Source organism: Rhododendron vialii, chromosome 10a (genome assembly GCF_030253575.1).
Source record: "Rhododendron vialii isolate Sample 1 chromosome 10a, ASM3025357v1".
NCBI classification, from domain to species: Eukaryota; Viridiplantae; Streptophyta; class Magnoliopsida; order Ericales; family Ericaceae; genus Rhododendron; species Rhododendron vialii.
In genome coordinates this window covers 6,767,501-6,787,939 of record NC_080566.1, presented here as the reverse complement: position 1 = coordinate 6,787,939, position 20,439 = coordinate 6,767,501, and the positions used below count along the sequence as shown (strand labels likewise).

At 39.3% G+C, this 20,439-nt stretch overlaps 2 protein-coding genes across 4 annotated transcripts in view; one reads left to right on the top strand and one right to left on the bottom strand.

The window, feature by feature from the left end:
* Positions 1-2,764: 2,764 nt before the first annotated feature.
* On the top strand, positions 2,765-8,658 carry LOC131304553 (amino acid transporter AVT6A-like). Of its 2 annotated transcripts, none has more exons than XM_058331821.1 (6): positions 2,765-2,940; positions 4,187-4,703; positions 5,110-5,262; positions 6,040-6,243; positions 6,849-7,314; positions 8,182-8,658. In XM_058331821.1, exons 2-6 carry the CDS (start codon positions 4,280-4,282, stop codon positions 8,315-8,317), a joined length of 1,383 nt encoding a protein of 460 aa, XP_058187804.1. In that variant the 5' UTR covers positions 2,765-2,940; positions 4,187-4,279; the 3' UTR covers positions 8,318-8,658. The 2 variants fall into 2 exon arrangements, with proteins under 2 accessions (XP_058187804.1, XP_058187803.1); XM_058331820.1 differs by lacking the exon at positions 2,765-2,940 and adding an exon at positions 2,993-3,264.
* Positions 8,659-9,781: 1,123 nt separating this feature from the next.
* LOC131304552 (uncharacterized) overlaps positions 9,782-20,439 on the bottom strand; it is a 20,304-nt gene continuing 9,646 nt past the window's right edge. For both annotated transcript variants that reach the window (XM_058331818.1, XM_058331819.1), the window contains 9 exons: positions 20,020-20,121; positions 19,492-19,849; positions 19,279-19,392; positions 18,349-18,977; positions 18,015-18,211; positions 17,369-17,591; positions 16,577-16,696; positions 15,042-15,815; positions 9,782-13,158 (listed from right to left, as the gene is read on the bottom strand). In XM_058331818.1, the coding sequence (XP_058187801.1) occupies positions 10,081-13,158; positions 15,042-15,815; positions 16,577-16,696; positions 17,369-17,591; positions 18,015-18,211; positions 18,349-18,977; positions 19,279-19,392; positions 19,492-19,849; positions 20,020-20,121 (5,595 nt within the window). In that variant the 3' untranslated portion in view covers positions 9,782-10,080. The remainder of the gene's footprint in view (positions 13,159-15,041; positions 15,816-16,576; positions 16,697-17,368; positions 17,592-18,014; positions 18,212-18,348; positions 18,978-19,278; positions 19,393-19,491; positions 19,850-20,019; positions 20,122-20,439) is intronic.

The window sequence follows — 20,439 nt, the reverse complement described above, 5'->3', positions numbered from 1 at the left end:
TTTAGGGAAGCTTTCACTATGGCACCCAAAAGCTTTTGAGTTAACTCTAACCGGCGAACTTAATCAGGTATAGATTTATGTCCTGGGTAAACATGATATGCTTTTACTACTGGAAGAAAGATATGTGGTGTGACTATTGAGCTGATGGTTCAGGAACGTTTGGCTCGCGCATACATTTTCAGTTTCATATGTCACTTTCGGGTTCGATTCGGTTCTTTTCTGATTCAAATTGTATCTTGTTCTAGTTGTTTTTCCACCATAAATTTGTTAGGCAGTATAGTAACTCATAAGGCAATGTTGCAGCTTTGGAGTTGTCTCATTACCATAACCACAAGTTTGTTTTAATGTAATAAATTGTGATTTGCATGATCTGATGGAGCAATTAAGGTACTTTTAATTGGCGTGGCGTGCTTTAGTGGCCATTAAGATTGTATACCACAAACGGACAAACCAACCAATTGGTCTGTATTTTGTATGGCTAATATAATCCCAATAAAGTACTTAAGCAGTAATACACAACCAAACAAAAACAGAAAACTTCTTTTAATAATAAATTACATTCAAGCAGTGACGGAGCTACTCCCTCCCCCTTCGTCTCAAAAAGTTGGACTCTTTTGGGACAGCGTGTCATTTTTAATTATTTATATCTTTCAATGTAAATATTAAAAAGATGTACGATATGGATATTGTTTGATAGATTTTAATTGATTTTATTAAACAAAATTTTCAAAACACATATAAAATTGTATGAATCGAAAAATATAAAGCTATCTAAAATGGCACGCAATCTCATGAAATCTAAAGAACAATATATTCTTCGAGAAAAACATAGTCACAGTGTTCTTATATTGCAAAACATACATGTACATACATAAGGAAGTAGTAATTTTTCCCTACTACATCTAAACCCATTATTTTATTTTCCGAAGTTTGTATGGGGAGCATGAATATAATACTACTCTCTCTTTCTCAGTTCCTTTTTTAGAATCCAATATTTTATTTTGGGTTGTCCCTAGTGTCCATTTTGTAAAGTTAATAAGTAAAAATTGGTATATTTTTCATTTTGCTCCTAAAAAATAAATTCTATTTTGAAAAATTAGTAAATAAAAGTGAAATGATGGTGTCTTTATAAAAGGTAAGGAGAGAAAGTGAAGATAAAAATTGATCTGAAAGGTTAATGATAATCACCTTGTTTGGTTCACAACTTATCTCATCTCATTTTTTCTTTTTACACGTTTCTCAATACTTTTTCCTCTCTATCTCTCTCCACTCATTACATCAAAAATAACTTTCAAAAATGCAAATCAAACAAAGTGAGTGTCTCCTTGATAAATTAAAGTTACGAAGCTAGAGCCTTAAAAATGACGAAGGAAGTACTACCTTTAAGCTTATGTCCAATGGCAGCGGGTCCCGCTATGCCCCAAATAACTGGCTGTTGTATTCACTATATTGGCTCATCTCTAGCTCAAACGTGTGATACTTGAGCTATGTGATATGGACCGTTGGAGATCTTGATGCGTAGAACAACTCTGAAATAAATCACTTTGCCTCTAACATTTTCAATTTCACTTATCAAGCCCCCACGCTTTTAGTCAAGTATTAATGTCCCCCTGTTAGTTTCCATTGGGGAAAAACTCATTTCAGTGGTCCTAGGTTTAAGTAATTCCGCCATCATATAAAAATATTTTAATACTAAAACTAAAAAGTGTGGACATATTTTTTTTGCAGAGAAAAGTTATATGATCATTTCCCTTTAGGAAATAAATTTGCACACTCCATTTTTTATATATATTGCGTGTATTTTGAAGCACTAAAACATAAATTTTAGAGTGTACTCACATACAAAAATGTAGCACAAATTTCTTTTATATGGTCACTTTTCTTTTTCACAAAAAAATAAAATAAAATAAACGTTATACTTAAGAAGTAACCTTTTTATTTACAAAAGGTTAGACTCTGTTAATAGGCTTACGAAACTTATATGTGATAGTATAGAGCGACTATTCTCTGACTCAAACCCATAATTCATAGGTTGGTATGCTGAGTTTTTGATAACTAAATCCAAACAAAAAAAAAGTTACGTGGTTATTTTTTTATAATTATTAATTTAAATAAAAGAATATAGTTGTTGTACTAAAAAAATGTATAAATATTTTTTTTCATAAAACATATGGTGACTTGTTTTATTTTTAATAACTTAAGTGTCCGAGCTAGCTTTTGCGCACCTCGATTAATTTTGGGGGAACAATCCAATCATCTGCTTGCGGAAGTTTCAATTAAAGCTAAAGTAAAGCTCTGCATAGACTGACTCCAAAAGAGTTAATAGGACCTAAGGGATTTCAAACCTGATATCTTAGGAGAGAGCAATCCCCTTACTCTCAAGCCTTCACCACCAGGTCAACCTTTTGCAGTTAATATATGGTGACTTGTTGCAAAAGAGGTGCAAGGTTACTTGAAAAAGTATTTCTAAACTTGTTAAAGAGAGAACTATTCCACTTGAATTTTTAAAAGAGGTTGAACGGATGAGAGACGAGGGAGGATAGTTGCGTCTTCAAATTTTAGATTATATCAACTTTTACGATGGTGAAATATTTCATCCTAGTATCACTGACCCTAACAAAAGTGTGAGGTTTTGACAAGTAAAATTGAAAGTGTGAGGGGCAAAGTGACATTATATGCAAAATGTAGGGATGCAAAATGTACTTCCATAAACTCAGTCGTGGATTCGTGAATATATGATTGTGAAGTAATCAGAACATACGGTGCTCCTGAACCATTGGATAATTTCACCGTCTTCTACTTGTATAGTTGTATTCCTTATCTTCTCATTGTCGGGCCGCCGCGTTTGAATCTAACCCAATAGTTCCACCTGAATTTCAGGTCTCTGTCACCGCGTCATCAGTTGGCGTCTTCTCTCCAGTCAAATCGTATATCTAAACAGTACGTATTCAAGTCATAGGTTATTAGTAGTAGTACATTACGTGAAGCTTTTACCATCTTTTTGTCCTCTTTTTTTTTTTTTGGGTAAGGCTTTTTGTCCTCCTTTCTTTATATACTTGGAGCCAAAGCTCCAGAATTCACAAGGAAACAACAATATTCGATCTGGGTCGTTCTCTGTATCTGTAAATTTTTTGTGGGTTTGACTGGAATCGTCATCTTTTGATTGTTCTTGTGATTTCAGAGCTCGATTGGACCTTTTCATTTCTGGGACTACCTTCTTTTAATTGAACTGTTTTCTTGATAGTTTCTTTCGCATAATTTCAGGTAGATATGTACAGCTTTTTTGTGGTTTAGTTGTGCTTTTTGGGTTTTTTTTTTTTTTTTGTAGCTTCTGATTTTCATGTGCTTTTTGGGTTTTTGTCGCAATCATAGTAATGAAATGGTTCCATTGATTTTCATTTGCTTTAGTAGATTTAGATGTTGGGTTTGTGGAGACGGATTAGTACTGGATACCTCACGAGGCATTTGCGGATCAAACTTAGCTGGCTAAGGGTATTACAGTAGGTTCTACCCTTCTTCTTTATTGATACTTCCTCCGTCTCTGATTGTTAGTCTGTTTTGGGAGCCGTGCTAATGTTCGGATAAAAAAAAAAAGCATATCCTTGTAACAACTTTTTAACACAGTTCAAAAGATCTCAGTTAGCGTAAAAAATATTGAAAAATTCTGGACGAATATACATCATTTTTGGTCCAACTGTTGGCACGGCTCTCAAAAGAGACTAATAATTGGGGACAGATGGAGTACTATTACCAAAGCTGGTATGAGCGTTGAACATAGGCAAGTTTGCCTATCATGTGTATACACATAGTAATTTCTTCTAGTGATGGTTTGTTTCATTGTTATCGTGTTTGTGTGATTTGGTTCATTGCTCAACAGTTAGGATCTGGTTTTGCCAGTTTCTACTCGTAGGAAATGTTTCGAGTACTTTTAACTTTAGCCCCTTCTTGCAGCAAACCAGGCTTTTCAATTTTTGGTGGTTTGGTTTTGGATTTGTATACCTTCGTGTTTGATCCGAAAAGTCATATGTTCAGTAATCAGTGGATTTGTTATAGTATTAATTATTTATCGATTTTCGATCAAGAACTGTTTGAAACTTTCACTATGTTGGATTTTTAGTACCAATCTCGTAACATCTTGTGGTTTAATAGATGAATCGTAAGAGTTTTTCCCCTGTCTTTGGTACAGATTTCCTGGGGAACAAAATTCAAGAAATTTGAGCTCTTTCACATATACTCGTAGTGCTAGTTTTACTTGGGTGTTTAATTAAGTAAGTTGAGGATGACCATCGGAAGCCTCAAGCCACCGAAACATAAGAAGGTACGAAAGAGCGACCGACTTGATGAGAAAGTGCCTCTCTTGCCTACTAAGCAAGAGGAACATGGTGGCTGTGAAGAGTTTGATGGGGCTTCCTTCACTGGGGCAGTGTTTAATTTGTCGACCACAATTGTTGGTGCTGGAATCATGGCCTTGCCTGCAACTATGAAAGCATTGGGTCTTGTTCTTGGGATTGCAATGATCATCTTCATGGCTTTCCTTGCAGAAGCTTCAATTGAGCTACTGCTTAGATTTAGTAGGGCTGCAAAAGCAACTTCTTATGGTGGTGTCATGGGAGAAGCCTTTGGAAAGTGTGGGAAGATTTGTCTGCAAATATGTATTTTGGTCAACAACATTGGTGTACTTATTGTGTATATGATCATTATAGGTAAGATAAGACATTTTAGAGAATCTCCTTTTAATTTGCAGTTTTTCATAATCTAATTTAGGTCTTTCTTTTTCAGAGAACAGAAAAAACTTGTTCGGTATACTTTATTAGGATCGTTTTATAAAGATTTCATAAAATACAAACCTCTGCCTAATCAAGAGCATGTTTTTGTTTTCTTGAAAGTTTCTGCTAAAAAATGAACACGATTTCATTGATTTTTATTGTTTTGAAAAACAATTTCTGGAAAATGCACTACTTATTCTGAAAACTACAACCAGACAACTATGGTAACTACTCGGTGAAGGGTATAGATAGTCTATTAATTCGTGTGTGATTTCTGGTACCCAGTTGATTGAACGGTTCTAATTAGTTCAGGGAATGTTTCTCCCTAATCATGTTTTTGAAGGTGATGTGCTTTCTGGAACGACATCAAGTGGAATTCACCATGCTGGTGTTTTAGAAGGCTGGTTTGGAGTCCACTGGTGGAATGGACGTGGCTTTGTTCTTTTAGTCACAACCCTTGTTGTATTTGCTCCATTGGCATGCTTGAAGCGTATAGGTCAGTACTTTTGTTTCCATTGACTTTGTTAGCTAGCTCTAGGTACTGTATGGGCTGCTATTTCTTTTCTTAAACACGTTTGATATCATAATTAACCACCTAAAGCTGAATTAATTGTTTCATTGGTCTAATTCAGGCAGGGACTTTCATGAGTCTAGAATATATTTCGTCTTCTAAGTGATAACCCATTAATTACTCCTTGCGTTTCATAGGTCTCAGAAGGTTCACTTACCCAAGAAAGAGCTGCAAAAATAGTTATTACAGTTGCTTGAATTAGACACAGGGGGGAAAGTGTAACCTTTCAGTTTACGTGGTCTTCTTATTATGTATGTTTATTCTAGAAATCTTGTATGCCATTCCAACATCCTGGTAGATTTATGTGACATATTCTTGTAGTTTATAGTTGATAATTAGAAGAAGTAAAGTGTTTAGGGTGGTCATTTCGAGTGAATACAAATGACAATAACACCCTCACTCACTAATAACAAACACTATAACCCCTGAGAATAGTTATTGGGTATTGTTGTGCATATACTGCCAGATCTGTCTCAAGTCTTCTCTGCCCATACCCCCATTGGTTTGGGATTACATGGGTCCTGTCATTATTGTGGCCTGTGGGTATGCCATCTTGATTGATTTTAGCAAAACGCTCCAACCAAAGGGGCGTTTTCTCATTTGCTAAATATAGCCGTTGTGAATTTTATCTTACTTTTACCTACTATGTTTTGTTCTGAGTGTGGTCAATTGTCATCATATGTGTTGTTTTCTTGCTTGCAGATTCGTTAAAAATCACATCTGGCATATCAGTTGGGCTGGCGGTTGTGTTCCTTGTTATTACCGTGGGAATCACCCTTATCAAGTTGATAAATGGAAGCATTTCGATGCCCAGATTGCTTCCTAATGTTACTGATTTGACATCATTCTTGAACCTCTTCACTGTAGTCCCTGTTCTTGTCACTGCATACATCTGCCATTACAACGGTACACTGACTGACTTTTCCTTTGTACGATTGTCTGAGCATCTTGCTACTTAGATTTTCAAGGTTTTGATCCGGAGCATGTTGTTATTATCATTTTGAATTCAGCGCCATGAATATGGAAATAATTAACTTCTTTGAAACACAATAAGAATTCTGTACATCAAGTCATCACTTCCCTGGGATGCGAAAGTCTCAAGTGGAAAGACAATGAGGCTTAATTTGAACAAGGTGCACCAACGCGAGCAACAGTTTACAATTACAGAAAATAGCTTGAGCTATTGGGGAATGGACCCAACAGTATGTAGCCACTATCAAGCTAATAGTCTGAATTTCTATATTGTAGCAACACATATGACGGAGGACTATTTGCATTCTCCATTTTTTTAATTTGGGTTATTGTTACATTAAGAGAGAAGTTAATTAAATGCAATTTCTAACTCAGAATTGGCGATTTTGAAGTAATATTGAGCTAAAAAGTCTATTCAATCTATTTATATTGCAAGGATAGGGTTGAGATTCAAATCCGCTTGGAAACGAAGTAGTGTCGCCTTTTATGAAATGATTAAATAATGGACTGAAGTTTGTGGGAACACGATAATTTTGCAGTTCACTCAATAGACAATGAACTTGAAGACAATACCCAGATCAAAGGGGTTGTGCGATCCTCACTTGCTCTATGCGCAACTGTGTATGTAATGATAAGCCTATTTGGGTTTCTCCTATTTGGTGATGCAACTCTTGATGACGTGCTTGCCAACTTTGATGCCAACCTTGGCATTCCATATGGCTCTCTCCTTAATGATGTTGTTCGCGTTAGCTATGTGGGCCACCTCATGCTTGTGTTTCCCATTGTCTTCTATCCATTACGGTTAAACCTGGATGGCCTTCTCTTTCCCTCTGCTATGCCTTTGGTATTAGACAACTTGAGATTTGCATTGATCACCATTGGGCTTGTTACTCTAATCTTTTTTGGTGCAAATTTCATACCCAGCATTTGGGTTGCTTTCCAATTCACGGGAGCAACTGCTGCAGTTTGCATTGGCTTCATCTTTCCTGCTGCCATTACTGTCAGGTAAGCTACTTTGTCCCTGCTGCAATTAGCTATAGAGTTTGTTATTATAGGTTTTCGAGTTTGAATGTGAAGGTTTTAATTCGTTGAGAAAACAAAACCACGGTTATATTGGATATGAATGACCTATGGTAAGATCAGTGGACTTTTTCTATGGGATTTGTAGTAGGAGAAGGAGAATTTTCACACTCGGGTTTCGTGACTGTTTTGGAAGAGGAAGACTACCTTAGAAGTGTTATCCATTTGAGTATTGCAGGCAATAACAGCACTAGGAATAGTATGAAAGATTATTATTGTTCGATTTTGAAAGAACTCATGAAGCACCCTAGGACCTGTTTCAATGCTCCATGTATCCGAGGAACCATGCACAATTTAAAGCATGCAAGTAAAGAAATTCATTATGGGCTCGGGTGCTTCACTCTAAATACCTTCGCGATGGGAAGTTGATTTGGGAATCCAAGCCGTCATCTGCATCATACACTTTTTTTTAAGAATCAAAGAAATTCATTACTGTGATAAAGCCATTTTCGAAATGATATGTGGTTGTAGATTTTCCAAGAAATGCTGCTAGAGTTCAGGATCTTAGGCATCGTTTCTGTCGTAGCTACCGTGTACCTAGATGGTTACACTAGAGAAGATGAAAATCCTATGTTAAAACGCTTACATAAATTGTGTATGGGCCACTAAATTCAAGCCACCCCACCAATTTTTCTTAGTTTATATGTTTTGTCTGGATGTGTTCTGATGGTTTGATGTTCTTCAGTTACGGATATTTAAGGAGAAACTATACTCAGAAATCAGAATCCAGAACTTTAGTTACTACTAACCTATGCATGCATGTCACTAAATTAATGTTGCATGCTGCTTCAGGGATCGTCACGGCATAGCAACGAACAAGGACAAGATCTTATGCATCATCATGATTGTCCTTGCGCTGTTCTCGAACCTGGTGGCTATATACAGTGATGCGTATGCCTTGTTCAAGAATGTATCACCACGCGAATAAACTCCCGTGTTGGCAGCAATCTAAGGCGTGGTCCGTGTTGCATCTCTTCCTGCGGAAACGCCAAGAACACGGGATGCTTTGGAATTGAGATTAGGAGAAGTCTGATGGGGGGTTGAGTTTGAATAAGACGAAAGCAGCTGCTAGATTTTGCAGTTGGGTTGCTTCGGTAGAAGTGTAGCCGGGTGTTTATATCTGTTGTAGACTATATATAGATAGATATCGCTCTTCGAGTATTAAATTGTATTGTATAGTTTGTGAAATTTAATGATGATTTGTGGACTGGAATTATGAAGATATACAAGCGTATATCGAAGGGTATCATTTGATTTCCTTATCTGCAATCTGTTTCTTTTCCTTCTCTCTCATCCTATTTCGCTTTTGGTGTTATGGGAGGCTGAGCTTTGAATTCTTAGTTGAGCCTCCGAACTGCCTGATGAAATTTACCTTATTAACTAGGAAGGGTTTGCTCCCTCAGGTCTAAGATTCGAAACTTCACATGTGCGATTAACTCCTTTGAAACTAGTCCGTACAGAGTAATTGCTCCGATTTTAATTGGATTTCCCGCAAGTGAACGGTGGGATTGGGCCCTATGATTATTCAAGGTGCGCATAAGCTCACCAGGACATCTTGCTCCGACTTTTATTGTGCTCCCCTCAAGTGGCCTATGGAATTGACCCCCAGGATTGGTCGAAGTGCGCGTAAACTGATACGGATACCTGAGTTTTTTTATTTAAAAAAAAAAACTAGGAAGTGTTATGGTAATCTAGCCGCTGTTAGATGTTGTATTAATTATCACATTTGAAACGAGTACATCAGGTTGAACAGCCTCTCCATTGTCTGGCAATTCATTTTGAATTGGATACTTTACAGCTATCAAAGCTTGCTTTTCGACATTTGCTCTTTTGTTTGTCATAAGTTCTCTTTTATGTTGTGGTGTATCATTTGAAGCATTTCCCTTGCTTGTGAAGGGTGCACATGGGGAGAATATAAGAAACTTTTTAATTCAGGATGTCTAAGTCATCTTCTATGCATCTCAATTGATCCATCGACTAAAGACAATCATTGATTGCTTACCAAAATTAGTACGTAGATTTGTCAAGGTTTTTTTCTTTTTATTGCAAAAGAACATCCCAGTTATTATATTAATATGAAAACAAAATACAACAAAACAAAGCAAAGGCGAGTGAAATCAACACCGGCCCATCAATCAATCGATCAAGTTGGATGCTTTTAACACTTCCCCTTCTACAATGTATATTAGCTTTTTCTGCTTCTTTTTTTTCTACAAATCTAAGTTCCTTTCTTACAAAAGTTGGCATACTGAGAATTTTGAGACAAGTATTTGTTCAGAAAGTTCAGAATTGCACGAAATCTTCCCAAAATTTCAAGCAACATTAGGGGCATTGTTCATGATAATTGAAGGTGCTCCAATGTAGCTTGATCAGATCACCAAAGCAAGACTTCTTTCAGCAGGAAGGATTTGATGACATTATGCTATCAGTTAAAAAAATCCCAAAAGTCACTTTTACAACACCAAAGGAATTAATAATTTACAGAAAATGGTACAATTGCTACAAGCTATTGACCATCTGTGGGTTGGGGGAGCATACTGTTCCAAATACTAAACCACTATACAACAAGCTAAAACAATTAACTACAATATATTACCTATGATCAAACCACCCCAACCCTTCAGGCTTTCCACCCAACAAAAAAAAAAAAAAACTAAGTAAAAACCAAAAGAAAGATACGAGAATTATACGTTAGGGATTTCCAATAGTGGTCACAAAAGGCACCAGTTTCCTGTAATCTCTCCTCCTCCCAAGCGCGCAGCCGTCAAGGACCCGCCCAAGTATTAGTCGTGTATTCTGCAAAGCTGTCTCCCTGGCCGACATCGCTGACTCACTCGCACCGCCCTGCGCAGCCGGGATTGTACCTCCTCCAAACGCAGGTCCCATTGCAAACTGTAACGGTCCACTCCTAGCCTTAAACGAGCTTTGAGGTACAAGCAGCTTCTCATCGGTCCCAACATGCCCATTATTCTCGAACGAACTGGGATCGTGTGGATGACTACCTGTCAATGACCCGCAGCTTTGCAAAAGTGCTTCCAACACACTAAGTGCTTCCCAACACAAAGTGCTCTCAACTAGCTGAGACACAATTGCATACATATGGGGACTCTGAGCTGCATCCATGGGAGTGTGCTGAAGCAATGCCTTTAGCATTAGAAGTATTACACGCTGATATTCAACAGGCCCTTTCTCCAGAAGTCGCAGCAAATGCCCAAAAGCAAGAGCCGAGTGCTTTGGAAACCACGCATTGCACAACAAAGGCGACACACAAGCAAGCAAGTTGTCTATACTCTTGACTTCACCGCGGGAATAAGCTGTGAAAACAGCGGCCATTTCGTCCAGCGATTTTGCGCGGCACCAGATCGATAGGTTGGATGCAACGGAGCAGGCCTTCTGGTGTTGCTGCTGAAGTGGCGAAGTGGGCCCCACCAGACTGGCATCTTGAGAAAGCTGCAAGCAGAGCCAGGGAAGTAATCCTGTGATATGCATCAATAATCGTGTCTCCGCGTCACCGAATATCGAATCACAAGAGTGAACCGTGATCCGTGACAAAACCTCAATGGACATGCCATGACTAACGGTCGACATGAGCCCTTTAAGGACAAGTGGTTGAACTCCTTCAAAAGTGGGCACCTTTCCATTTGAAGGTAAGGGCTCAATGACATTCCTCGATTCCAACCGCTGAAACTCAGTACTGTCACTGACACCGGTGTCAAGCTCATCTCTTGGCATGCTAGAGAGGAGGACATTTTCTGTCGTTCTGTCACGAAACGACAAACGGTCGATCACGCGAGAGAAGAGTTCAAGTACCTGGCAATAAACATGAACAAAATCGGTGTGCATCATTGCTACGCAACCCCAGAAGAGCTGGGGGTAGAGGATTACTTTTTCGGGCTCCATATTTTCCACCATCACTTGCAAAGTCAACAGAATTTCCATGATGAATCCCAAAACAGCGGGCACCGGATTTCCTAAACACCGGTGGAGGCAACGGAGGAGGGATACGCAAGCGTCACTGGTGACATGGGGCCGGAGCGCGCGGTAAATCTGGTGGGACCGGCATGCCAGGTGTCGCGACGTGCACTCCATGGCCCACCTAAGCGCCTCTGCACCCCAAGTCTCGCGGAGGTCTCCCTGGAAAAAAATGGCATCAACCATGCTCTGAACTAGGGCGGACAATAGTGCCGCACTAGGGAGCTCAGGTCTTACAACCGTGGGGTCCTCATTCTCCCACATCATGCTCCCTCGCTTTGACTGGACGTACTTGATTAGACTCACCACCTGTTGCTTGTTCTCTCCGTCATTATTTTCAACCTCGTATAATTCCAGGTGGCGGCCTGCGAGCGAATAGAGAAGGTTGACAAGGAGATGCTGGCAATGCTCCAGCACTATATCTTCAGAACTGTCCATAGAAACAAAGGTTACGTGAAAAAGCAACGGCAAGTGCTGCCGGAAGTCCTCATCATTTTCATAAGCAATTTCTGCGAGTAGAATCAACGCTATATCGGCGTGAGTGAGAGAGTGTTGTTGATGCCCCTGTAATGCCGATTGAAGGTCTTTTGCGCTAACTCCAAGGGCTCCACCAGCCGGGTGCAACCCATCTTCCCCCGAGTTTGGAGTGTCTATAAGGTAGTCTCCGCTATCTCGAGAAACATGGCGACTTCTTAAGCTCCCTGTTGAGCTTCTTACTCCCATTAGCGGGCCCGACATGTTTACCAAAGCCGGAAGGAGCTGACCTGATCGGCCCGTACTTACAGGAACGATGTTCAACTCAGGTGGCATTGGGCTCAGTGGGCCCGACGCACTTCGGCCTCCGACTGCTGCCGTTCTCCAGCTCAAGCTCCCACTAGTGTTCCTAAGTGGGCCATCAAGAGATCCGCGGACGAGTAAAGGAGACATGTGCGGCTGGATGTCCAAAACCGACGAGATTTGGGCCACTGCGGGCCCCTGAGAGAATTCCAACACGAAATTTCCATTAGCATCGGATTTATTTGCCGTGGGCCTAAGGGGTTCCACACTATCCTCAATCTGCTGAGATAGTTGAAAAACCAGGTGATCAATCGTTCGTTGCGGACAAATTCGAGCTAAATATAAACTCACCCTTTTAGCAACTGAGAAATATGTAGCGAATGCACCACTAATTTCAGCTGATGCATTCGAATCACAATCCTCGATCCCTTTTGTGATCAAGAAATCCAGAACCGGGCTGATGTTTCTAGGTTTACTAGCAATTGTGCTCCAAAGCTTCTCTATTTCATCAGGGAATTGGTCACCATGTCTCCACGTTACGTAATAAAGGCTTTTTAGTAATCTCTCGCTCCAACCTGAATCCTTGAGTTTCCAGAAATTGAGGTTCTCAATCCAAGGAGCCATACAAGTCAGAACCTGATGCTGTGCGATTATGTCAACTGCGTCCAACTGTCTCTGCATGATTTCTTCACAAAGGAGCTGACTCAGCTCCGGGTGATCTTTAGCAAGTTTGCAAGAGAGTTTGTACTGGAATTGTTGGTAGGAGTCGGGGAGATTTCCAACAACAGCAGCCCGATAACTCCCTGAGCCTTCAATACCGTCCTCAGCCCACTCACGGACAGAAAGCGTCTCAAGCATCTGAAGAGCATCGTCACGAATTTGTCTAGATGGGTCCACCACCTTGTAGAGAATCAGACTTAATAATCTCTGAATCTCACATTTGGGAATCTCTTGACGCATGTAGACTTCTGCAAGTACACTGAAGTAGCCATCGGCTATGGCAGCATCAGAGTAGTAGCACTGAGAAAGAACAAAGACAAATATTTTAAGTTAGTCTGGACAAATATATAGAAATTGGAACTTAAATGGGAAAAAGAATCACAGCATTGTCAATGAAGTACGGCAATCGCGCAGGTTCTTACAATCTCAATGTTACTTAGGCCGGTGGCGTTACATTACCCTAAGAGCGATTTCGGAACTGAGGGAAAGAAAGAGAAGATAAATTATTTCCCTTCTCCTCTATGTTCGGTTCCTACACTATGAGAGAGAGAAAATGACGAGAAATTAAACAGAAGTTGTTTTCTTCACAGTTTCCTTGATTCCTCTACTTTTTCATTTCTATTACTACTAATTTACCTTTTTCCTTTCCTTTATATTTCTCTTTCGAATCAAACAAGAAAAGCTAATTTCTTTATCATTTCAACTTTTTTTTAAATTTGCAAAGTGAAGACAGAGTAAATAATCAAATTTCTCTAGCATTATCTCTTGTTTTACCTCCCTCTCTTTCTTTCCAGATGTTCCAAAAGAAGGGTTTTTGTACATAATTTAAGGGTGCAACAAATAGGATACCAGAATGTGAACCCACTCAAAACATTAAATAGCAATGGAAACAAAGTGATACTTTTTGTTTCAAATAGTTCACCCGTCAAATCATCACACTTCATTGGGCCCTATGTTGCTCGGACTCGGGTACAGGAATCGGGTGCAGGTACATATCCAAGGGTCGGACACGTCAAAGCTGAAAATAGAGGATTCGGGGATATGTATCCGAATTTGGACACGGGTGCAGGGATTCGCTGAATAGTTATATATAAATAAATATATTTATATTATTTATATAACGGGGCGGTTCAATGGACAACTACTTAGACACCTAAAAAAACACCCCAAATCTCAATCACATAGTTCCCGATCAAATTTTTATGATCCGAACCGTTCAATGTGTGCAGAATATGATTTTTAAGGGTGCCCGCGAGAAATTAGCAAAAAAAAAATGACCGGGAAGTGCTTGTTTTAAGCAGTTTTTAATTGAACCGTTCATTAAATTTAAGCTAAAAACTGCTCAGATTAAGCCCTTTTCGTTCTTTTTTGCTGATTTCTCGCGGATACCCTTAAAATCACGTTCTGATCACATTGAGCGGCTCAGATCATCAAAATTTGATCGGAAACTAAGAGGTGTTTTTTTAGGTGTCCAAATAGTTGTCCATTAAACCGCCCCGTTTATATAAATATATGAAAATTATCTCATAAAAATATTATTTTCTTTGCACAAAACTAATTATTAAAATTATAAATGTTTTTTATGTTTTTTATATAATTGTTTCGTTAATAATTTGAGGGGGTTAACTGTTATGTTAATAAACGATAAGGGTCTTAGTGTAGTTTATATATATAAACATAGTATATGCATAATACATGTCGGTCAAAGATCAGATTCAAAACTCTCTCTCTCTCTCTCTCTCTCTCTCTCTCTCTCTCTCTCTCTCTCTCTCTCTCTCAGCAGGAGGTTCGACAACAATGATGTGCTGCTCCTCCGATGACGGCAGCTTTCACACATCGATCTCTTCTTCTTCCTTGCCGGTGGCCACGCCCTCCATCGCCGGAGCTCTGACGATTGAAGACGAATCGGGCGATCGAAGTCCGAAATGGATGATTCCTGCATCTAAGCATCCCAGCCGTATCCGGATTGAAGGTGCCGTACCCGACTCACATCCCACAACCGTGTCGGATCATGTCGACATGGGTACTCCACAGGTTCGGGCGAGTCCGCGCAACATAGATTGGGCCATGGAACGATTTCTCTAGTTGCATTTTTGGGATATGGCAGATCAAAGAAACATGAAAAGAGTACATGTACATAAAATCGTATTGTGGTGTGGTACCAAATGAAAGACAACATATACCTGATCAATGCAAGCAGGAAACAGGTCCAAATTTGTAAGGAGGAGATTCTTCAAGGCCATTTTAGCAAGGGAGACACGAAGGTGGCCACCCCTGTGCCTCTCACGTCCAGTAGCTCCACGCCCTCCATCTCCTGTAAATTTGGAGTACGATGGCGTTCTTGGATCTGCTGGCGAATAACCAAACGGAGCCCTAGAGGCAGGCTCAATAAACAAACTATTAATCCACAATATTACTCGGCCACTCATTTTCCTTGCATTGTCATCAAAGCAAGGCCCATACAACAGTGAAGCCATAGCATTCATGGAGGCCCACTGGATTGCCTCAATTTGTTCGTTCATCTCTTTATCAAATGTAAGTTTGTCTATAGAATCTTTTGACCGAGCATGCTGAGTGGATTTGTACCGTTCAACTTCACGTCGGTAATCGCTGATGCCATCCTGACTCCATGTACCACCAGTGTCATCAGACCAGGACAGAAGAATATCAAACAGTCGTTTTCTTGTTCTTAGATCGAATTTTTCCGATTTCGAATCAACAAATTCAGGGGCTAATGATCTTAGAACAGAAGCAAGAGCATAACGAAGGGGTTGCATTTCTTGAAAGCTCTCAGCCTGTGCAGCTATGATTTGTCTAGTTGTTTCTTCAATGAACTTTAAACAATGAAGGCGAAAAACTGGCTTGCGCCCTAGCATCCCAGGCCAGATTTTCTCAGCAACAGTGCGGTATATATTAGCAATGTGGATCCGGAGTTCTTCACGACGAGCCTTTTGACTCTACATCCATGACATAGACATATTTCATTAGCTCAACACCAAAATGCAGAACCCACAAAATGCAGTTACAAAAAGATTAAAGGAAAAGAAAATACCATATACAAAGATTAATTCACCCTAAGACGTCATATTAGCAAAAATCAACATTACAGCAGATGCTCCTGGTGACATAAAGATGAAATATACCAGTATCCATACCTTCAAATAATGTTCAAACCAAATCCTTTCTCATTTTATGCTGTCTCAAAGTTTATTACTGTGTTAGATAGCTTAATATAAATTGTTGGGCCTATTTCCTAACAACTTAAGCTTTTGGGACAATTGGTAATTTAACATGGCATCAGAGCCCACATCGGGAGAGGTCCCACGTTGGGAGAGGTCTTGGGTTCAAGTCACTCTATTTGCATTTTGTTCCCCGTTTGCATTATGTTTCTCCCATTTGCATTCTATCACAACATGTATGGATATTTGCCTCTCTACATGCAAGATAAGGTTGCATATGAAGGAGGGTGCTAGATAGAAATTATACCTTCTTGGGACCATTTCCTTGCAAAACTTAAGCTTTTGGGACAATTGGTACTTAACAAGGATGTCTTTGGTATTACCATGAAAAGGAAATACAACCAACACCAACATTGGCAAAGAGCGCCCTATGTTTGACGAAAGATTGTGTGTTGTGCTCCTTGGCAAACACATGCTCTCAGCAAGTAAAACCTTCACTATGATGAGGGGAGGGGGCAGAATTTAATGATCTACTATACCTTCCACTTTGGTTTTCCGTCAGTTTCCAGAGAAACCTCGTCAATGAAAGTTGCAAGCTCTCTGAACATGATTTCGCATACCTCAAGATGTGAGTGGCCAAGAGCCATGGTGGCTGCATGCTGCAAACAAGGTAGAGAAACTCATTCATAACCAACACAAAAAAACACAATAAAAAATGGAGAATAAAAACTTCTTAATAGTCATATGGCTGTCACATCATCAAATAGATGCCGACATAGTTCAAAAAACACAGCCTCAGAACAAATTTATGACTAGCTGTTCTAAACGGATTTTCATTTTCCATTTTCCCTCTTCTTTATGAGCCCATGATAAAACATAAAAACACAAATCTGCATCCAACTTCCATTGAAACTTCATAAAATTAACTTTCTCGTCTTCTGATTCCTTTCCTCACTTCTGATTTAACAATTTTGCCATCCCAATTTGAGATATATCAATTTCATCACCAATTCACCTACAGGGGACCACCAACATAAATGCTGACTTTGAAACCTTCACAAATTAATGTGGTTTGATTCCAAGTCGTCAACAGCAACCGTTCCTCTACATAAAGTAGTTTCATCATTGGGGAAAAAAGGTACGAATTTCTGATATAAAAAAAAAAGGTACGAATTTGATTTTCTAATTCTCCAATCATGCTGATCCTTAAGGTATAAAACTAGCTCTCCTACCTTGAATCTTACTGTCGCTCTTTGAAGAACAGTGTGATCAACAACATAGATGCTAAATCTTGTTCACAAATCACAAGTTACTTGGTAGTATGAACTTACTAACTGGGCTTCAGATCCAGATTTCAGTGAGGGAAAAATGAGATGGAAAAGATCTTTGGTTGCCGATAATCCACCAGTTTCCCTACTATCTGGTGGACATGAGCATGCAAAAATTGCATACATAAGCCACTGGTCTAGCTTATAATCCGCATCTTGTGACTGATGGGCCTTGCCGCCTAACTCAACAGGTGTGATATGAGCAAGACGCTGAATGACCTCTAACCTGGAATGAAGATCAAGTCAGTATGAGAGTATGAAGCTTTCAATTCAAAAAACATGACCTTGAACATAATAGATAAGAATAGAAGAGCAACAATGCAGAGGCAGCTTTTGACAGAAGAAGAGAGTTACACTTTTACTTCTTTACTACTGCTGTTGACGATGGTTCAAATATATAAAATCAACGACAAAAAGAAGTTAAATCGTATGCTAAAATGTTCTCTCTTGGTTTCATGTCTCTAACAGCCACAGTTGTTGAGAGAGAGAGAGAGAGAGAACACCAAAAAATGGATAAGTTAATATAAGTTACATAAGCAGCACCTTTCCTGTTACTCAAACGGAAAACAAATTTAAATAAGTAAAGAAAATAACATCTGGCAAAAACTCGTTATACCCATTACGCAAGCACACTTTTTTAGAACCTTACTTTGCTTCCTGAACAGAGCTTGGGCAAAGGTCAGCAGCATATTTGGCTAGTTCACTGAGACATCGAGCCCATCTATTCTTATCAGGGCTTTCAAATAAAATGGACTGAAGTGTCACATCTGGTGGTACTGCCTCAAATTCTCGCCTCAAATCAAATGGACGACCAGAATCCCAATAGCAGCTCTGAACGATGTCATCCTGTAAAACTCGAAGTTAAAGTTTGATGCAGTACAATAGAACAGAAGGACAAAACAAAAAAGCTGTATAGGTCTTAAAAAAAATGGACTTAGCAAAAAAGAAAAAGGAGAAAAACAAAAAACGTAGGTATAACTGACCCCATTCTCTTCTAAAACATCAATTATAAAAATGGGTTCAGCTTCATTTCTCAACATACGGTCCGGCCGCTCATGCATAGAAATCTCTCTTATATCATTCCTTAAAGCACGAACACAGCGAAGCAACTCCAATGCTGTATGCCTAATTTGACTATCCACAGAACTCAGAAATATAAGACCAACTGCATCTATCTCTGAAGCACGAAAGTCAATTGCTTCTGCGGAGTGATGAACAGAAGACTTCTTGAATCCATCACTCCTCCGCACGCGCTTTGCCTCTTGGGCTTCATACTCTATCATATCATCGGATAGACAAGCTCTCCAAAAACGCATGAGTTCTAACAGGCGTCCCAATGATGTTTGAATGAGAAGAGGGAACTCATCAGGAAGCCGTAGGATGAAGTTGGCCATTCCTCTCATAACTGCAAAACGGCGATGCGGAAGGTATCTGACTATCCGATTCAGTACCTGTACTGCTTCCTCACGAACACCAGGATCAATACTTATGCCATGTTGAGGTATTATTTCAGTGATTTTATCAGTTCGGCCAACTTCTTCAATCAGATAGGGTATGCACTTCAGCACTGACCGGAAAAGATATCCTTGTGACTTTTCTTTTGTTACAGCATCTAGAGAAACAAGAAGTTCACTTATTATGACGCGTTTCAAATAACAAAAGCCAATTGAAAGCAGTCGCAATAAGAGAGAATATTTAATAAAACAATAACCAAGAATATGAACTAGAGCAAGATAAATGAATTACCTAATAAAGCCAAACAAGTAGAGAAGCAGGAAACAATCTAGACCTTCTATCCAACTATCACTAAGAAACCAAAAAGTGCAGCAGACAAAAGAGGGCATCTCCAACAAATGGTCATTTCATTTCAATGATTCTGCATACAGCAAAAAAGAAAAGGGAACAAACATTACCTATTGTGGTCCTTGAAGAAGTAAGAAGAGCTTGACTATAGATCCTGTTACAAGACCTTAGAATCGCCTCAATTGCAGCCTTTACTTTCGGAATGTAGTGGCCAATATCATGACCTGTCAATGCAACAGGACAAAATCAAATGAATTCTACCAGGACCAAAAATTGAGCATGTATACAGAAGTTAAAAGGCTACAAAAGAGATTATAAATCACCATGGAGAATTTCTAGACCAACATGCTGGCTCGAAGGAGACATAACAATAGCAAGTAAGGCACGAAGACCAATAACCTTTGCTTCACTTGGACTGTCTTGCTTCAGCAATTCCAATATCATGTGGTTCATGGCAAAATCAAGATTATGCTCTGCTATAGTCACACAAAACTCAACGATTTTATCATGCTGAACATCCTGGGTAAGTATTCCCTTCCTCAGAATAGTTAGGAGTTGTGAGGTCACACTGTCTAGGTAGTCCCACACGCGATTTGGCGGCTGGGAATCCCCATGAACAGTCAAGTAAAACCTCAAAACCCTATGTAGACAGTCCAAGGCCATAAAACGGTGGTTCTTGTCCTGCATGACAAAGACCAGTCAATCATATACTGAACTTGCGAAAAGGGAATAATATATATGTGATTTCCACTCCTTAAAAAGGAAATGAGGATGATATAAAGGACACAGGAAAGAACAAACATGTCCATATTCCTTGTCCTGTGTTCTGTATGTGGCATAGTTAAACTTACTCTGAGATGCTTGTAGAGTTGCTCCATGTGGGGGCCAAAGTTATTGAGGAAAACATTAGGATCACCAAGACAGAGAAGAAGAGTCACCAGAGGATAACCGACCTAAACCAAAGAATTACGAAGACAAGAACCGACATAAAAGATAAGGATGAAAAACAAAGAATGTTAATCAAATATACAAACCAAAAATAATAGATCTACAATTAAAAAGCTGAACACAAGAAAAATATAAAATTACTCTATCAAATCAAACTGTAAAGAAGTTTGTTGATTATTTGTCTTTGTCACGTTTTTTGGAGTATCCACGTGGAGAGATAACTAAAATGCAGTTAGAGTGCACACATGTAGCTTAACACCCCATACATCAACAAAAAATGGCTATAAGGACTTACTCTCCAAGCTAGAATTATTTCACTTCAC